Source organism: Branchiostoma floridae, chromosome 7 (genome assembly GCF_000003815.2).
Source record: "Branchiostoma floridae strain S238N-H82 chromosome 7, Bfl_VNyyK, whole genome shotgun sequence".
In the NCBI taxonomy this organism is placed as follows: domain Eukaryota; kingdom Metazoa; phylum Chordata; class Leptocardii; order Amphioxiformes; family Branchiostomatidae; genus Branchiostoma; species Branchiostoma floridae.
The window spans coordinates 6,929,582-6,934,384 of NC_049985.1; the positions used below are offsets into that span (position 1 = coordinate 6,929,582).

At 43.1% G+C, this 4,803-nt stretch overlaps 1 protein-coding gene across 1 annotated transcript in view; it reads left to right on the forward strand.

Moving 5' to 3' along the window:
* The first annotated feature begins 2,728 nt into the window (after positions 1–2,728).
* Positions 2,729–4,803, forward strand: part of LOC118419803 (mesenchyme-specific cell surface glycoprotein-like) — a 10,039-nt gene continuing 7,964 nt past the window's right edge. The window contains exons 1-3 of the mRNA XM_035826401.1: positions 2,729–2,989; positions 4,054–4,142; positions 4,577–4,718. Of these exons, the coding sequence (XP_035682294.1) occupies positions 2,791–2,989; positions 4,054–4,142; positions 4,577–4,718 (430 nt within the window). The 5' untranslated portion in view covers positions 2,729–2,790. The remainder of the gene's footprint in view (positions 2,990–4,053; positions 4,143–4,576; positions 4,719–4,803) is intronic.

A 4,803-nucleotide genomic window follows, 5' to 3' on the forward strand; every position in this document is an offset into this window, starting at 1 on the left:
TTGACGTTGGAGTAACGTTAGCCAAAACGCCAATAGGACAAGCAATGCCTTATTGTGACTAAGGCTTGAAGTCCCATGAGTGCTGATTTCTTACTTTTTTGGTTAAAACTACTAGTGTATGTTGTTATGTGTTTGGTAATGACGCTATTTTCTTAATTCCTACAACATAGTTGCATTTGTTGAACATTGTGTATGATTTCTCATAAATTAGAAGGGCAAACAAAAATGGAAAGAATGATGCAAGTGTGTATAAATACAGTAAAGAGTGCGGTGTTCTTGACGAGTTTGACTTGTTTAAAACACAAACTGGTTCATATAATACAATTTCACTGGATAATCTGTCCGAAAAAAACCCATCATAGTCACAGAAATTAGACCAGAAATACCAATATGGAATGTTGATACAAAACACATGATGGATATATACGCAATAGGCATATCGTTAATACATAATATCATTTTTTAACATTACTTTAGAATTAACAGAGATCAAGTTCTTCATTTAAGAAGAGAAATGTACACGGGGGGCTCTGTAATGCACATAATGTAACAACATACTTGAAATTTTGTGATTGTACGTTGCACTGCGATTAGGAGCTACGTGTATGTAAGTCGCACATGTGAAGTGAAGACAGACAAACGCCTGCTACCTAGCCTCCATAGCAGGCTCTCTGGGGCCTTTTATTGCCTCATAATACACTTTTGCTGGCCATTTGTATTTTCACTCGGTCACTGATTGCTGGCCTTTTCTGATTGCCGGCCGCCCGAGTTATAAAATGCTTGCAGCCGACATGCGAATTGCCTCTCACGGAGTTGTGAATTATTCCTAACGTATGTGTTAATAGGGCAGATGAATGGCTAATCATTTTTTAATATCACTTTCATGCGCCGTTTGCATGCAGGCTCTTGGGGGCCGGCAATCAGAAAAGGCCAGCAATCAGCGACCGAGTACAAATAGAAATGGCCAGCAAAAGTGTATTATGAGCCCCAAAGAGGCCCCAGAGAGCCTGCTATGGGGGCTACTGCTACCACCTAGTGGTAGCAGTATGAACCTGACGCATTCGTTTCCTCATATTTGAGTCCCCATATGTACCGTGAAACACTTGGACTGTATTCAATAGCAGATGATCTTCGTAGGCATTCGTTGAACTTGTCACCATCGTTACGTTTCATTTGCGAGATGGTCTATGCGTTCGTTTGCAATTACCCCACCATGTAAATAGAACTCTCAACATAACGTGACCTGTGATGACGTGTTGGCTTGAATAAAGTTCCACTAAACGGGATTATGCGGCTCCAGCGTCTTTTCTAAATTGAAGATATGTGTGGTTGGTTTGGGATTGTCCTTTCCCACGTTACCTGTGATGAGATAAAGTGATGCTAGCCAGATGAATGCTGCAATGTTATCCTTATGATTGCGCAAATGATAAAAAGTCAGGTGTGACGGGGCGTTCAGTGTAATATAACCAGCTGCTGTCGCGCCGCGTGCCTGCGAAGCTGGTGTGTTACGCCGAAAGGCGGCTATACCGGCTATATTGTACCGTATCAATTGTAGCTTTGGTATTTGTATTTGTATCTGTATCAATATAGCCGGTATAATATACAAATACCAAAGCTACAGGTGAGCACGGTAGCAACATTACCCCATCGCGTAAAGACCACGCACATTGCGCATGCCCGTGAGCTACCACGCTGCATGTATACATTGAGGTGAAACGCCAGAAACATTACCTCGTCACGTGAAAACCACGCACATCGCGCATACCCGTGAGAAGAAGATAATTTGGTACAGTACGAAACAGCTGAACACACATGATGACATTACAAAAAGAGCATATTATCTGCACGGTTTCTCAACTTGACGTCATAACCTAAGAATACAGACAACCACCAAATGTGGCGTTAGCCACAGTGAAGTGAAATACGATATAAAGTACGGTAGGTTGAAAAAGGCATCCTCTGATAACATAATATACAATGTCACGATAATTTCATTTTTCCATTCCAATTTTCTATTTCCAATTGTTAATTTTTTTCAGTCAAAAGCGTATTCAATGTTGTTAATTTGTTATATCCAACTTAAATGATGCGATATGATCAAGAATAAAATAGCATCTAGAAAACTAAGTTTCACTTTTTAACTGAGCTCACAAACACAACAAGAGGGCCAATAGTAACGCTACGCGCGTGTCGACATCCATGTTACACTCAGGTGAGCACGCCAGAAACACTTCCTCATCATGTGAAGGCCACGCACATCACGCATGCTCGTGTACTACCAAGCGGCATTCAGGTGAACACGCCAGAAACATAACTTCGTCATGAGAAGACCACGCACATCACGCATATCAAGAAATGCATCCTCTGATAACATTATATACATGATAATTTCATTTTTCTATTCCAATCTTATATTTCCAATTATTCATTTTTTTTAGTCAAAAGTGTAGTCAGTGTTATTAGTTATATCCAACTTAAATGATGCGATATCATCAAGAATAAAATAGCATCTAGAAAACTATGTTTCAATTTTTAACTGAGCTCACAAACACAACAAGAGGGCCAATAGTAACGCTACGAGCGTGTCGCCATCCAAGCTACACTCAGGTGAGCACGCCAGAAACACTGCCTCATCATGTGGAAACCACGCATATCACGCATACCCGTGGGAAGAAGAAGCTAACGTGGTCCAGTGCAAGACAGCTGAATACACACGGTGACATCACTATAAGCTATATAAACTTTCAGGATGATCGTGCGCTCGAGTCATCACTGAACTCAGCCTCAGCTATGTGGTCTACACGCCTGCTCACAGCCTTTCTGGCCGTTCTGCTCGGTGTGGGAGAGGGGGCCATCCAGCTTCAGCCGCTCAGCACCGTGTATCTCCCCTGGGAGTTCAACAATGACGGGACCCTAGACTACGATCTGGACAAGGGTGCCGCGGAGCAGGTGGCCTACCATCCCGGACAGAAAATGGTCTACGCAGTTGGTGAGTTATAACGCTAGTTTAGCTTTATCCGCGGGGTAACCTCTATCCGTCCTTTGTTTTTAAAATCTTGACTATTTAGGGAAATCAAGTCGACGGGCGGTGCAACGTTTTGAAAATAACTAAATTTTGCAGTTTGAAACCACTGTCAATGGACGTAATATTCCTGAATACCTTCTTCGCAAGACGAGCGAATGAACGGGGGCTACTCACTTTCAAGGACGCGGCGTCAAAGAGAGATGTTGATAGCTTTCCCGACGAGGCTCCGAACTCTGATTTTAGGGTCACATTACGAAACCGGCGCCCGGCCGGGCAGTTTGCGGAACGAAATGTACGATATAAAAGTCTACAAAACACATGAAACGTGAAGAATTAACCATGATATTTATTTGTGTGTTTCTCGATATGCATTTTTTTCACTTTTGATCTGAATACAGTCCAGCCGGGCCGAGTTTAAAAATTTTATCCCAACATCATCAAGAAATTATGATATATTCCGCAGCAATACGACCGGTATTCTCTCGCATTCGCGATTTTTAGGGACTTACCGATGTTCGCGGGTCACCTAGTCGTCCCATCCATTGTGACAGGATAAATTTTCAGGCAAAAAAATGCGCTCGACTCTCTGGCGAGTTTGAAATTCTGTGATCTTCCTTGCGACCTTCGACCGAAGGTCTTCAACACAAATGGTGTCGACTCGTGCCAAATTTACAAGAGGCGGATGTTCCGATAAAACAAAAAAAGCACATAACGTTTGTTCAGCGTACACGTGCACGCGTCCGTGGGAAACAAGACAGCAGCTACCACTTGTGCGACCGATATCAACGGCTAAAATCCAAACACTCATCGAGAATGTGAATAAATCCAAACACCCATCGACTATATAACGTTCTTTAATGCGCAACGAAAGGCACATGGAACTGCCAACGTTTTGATAGTCCTTTTTACTTGCAGTGGGAAGTAGAACCAGTCAGCATTGCCCCGAAGAAGTAGCAAAACGTGCAAATAAATCCATTAGGTTGTGCGGCAAAGAAATGTATCATCATAACAGTTTTTCTTTTCGTCAGGTGTGGAAGGTTTGCTGACTGTGATTGATGTGAGCGTTCCCACTGCGGCCAGGGTTGTTCACACCCAGGAACTTCCAAATGCACAGATGGTAAGACGTTCTATGTCTTCTCTCGAAGGGAAATGTATGATAACTAATCCGTGAATACGGTCATCAGGTTGGCAAGTAACTACCCGGTAGTACTAAATAACAAGGTTCTTTACTCCCCACCACATATTTACAGGAGCCGATGTTTCGGTGACCTTCAGGTTCTACTTCGCACTACAGCAAGGTGTTGCTGTTGCATTATTACAAATGCGGTCCCAAACGTAAATCATTGTCGAATTCAAACGATATTGTCAAAAAATAGACCAGTTATAGTTCTGAAGATTTGCACAGCAGCAGCCACACCTAGCTGCAGTGCGAAGTAGAACCAGTCATCATTGCAGTGAAGAAGGTGATGGACTTGAAGTCACTAAAAAAGACATCGGTAACAGTAACAGTATCACATGGTAGCCTAACAGTATAATATTCTGCTGTTACAGGGAAAATACAACGGTCTGGCGCTATGTGGGGACAGCATTGCCGTGATTCAGTCCAACCCGCTCGACGCTCTGCCGGGCACGCTCTACATCTATGGTGTCTACAACGGCTTCTCCGACATGGCGCTGAATAACCAGTTGCAAGGTGGGCATAGCCTCTACCAGGCTCCGTGGTTTGGTGGTCTAATTGTCGAAATTGGACAAATAGAGTACGCTAGGGGACTCGGCCT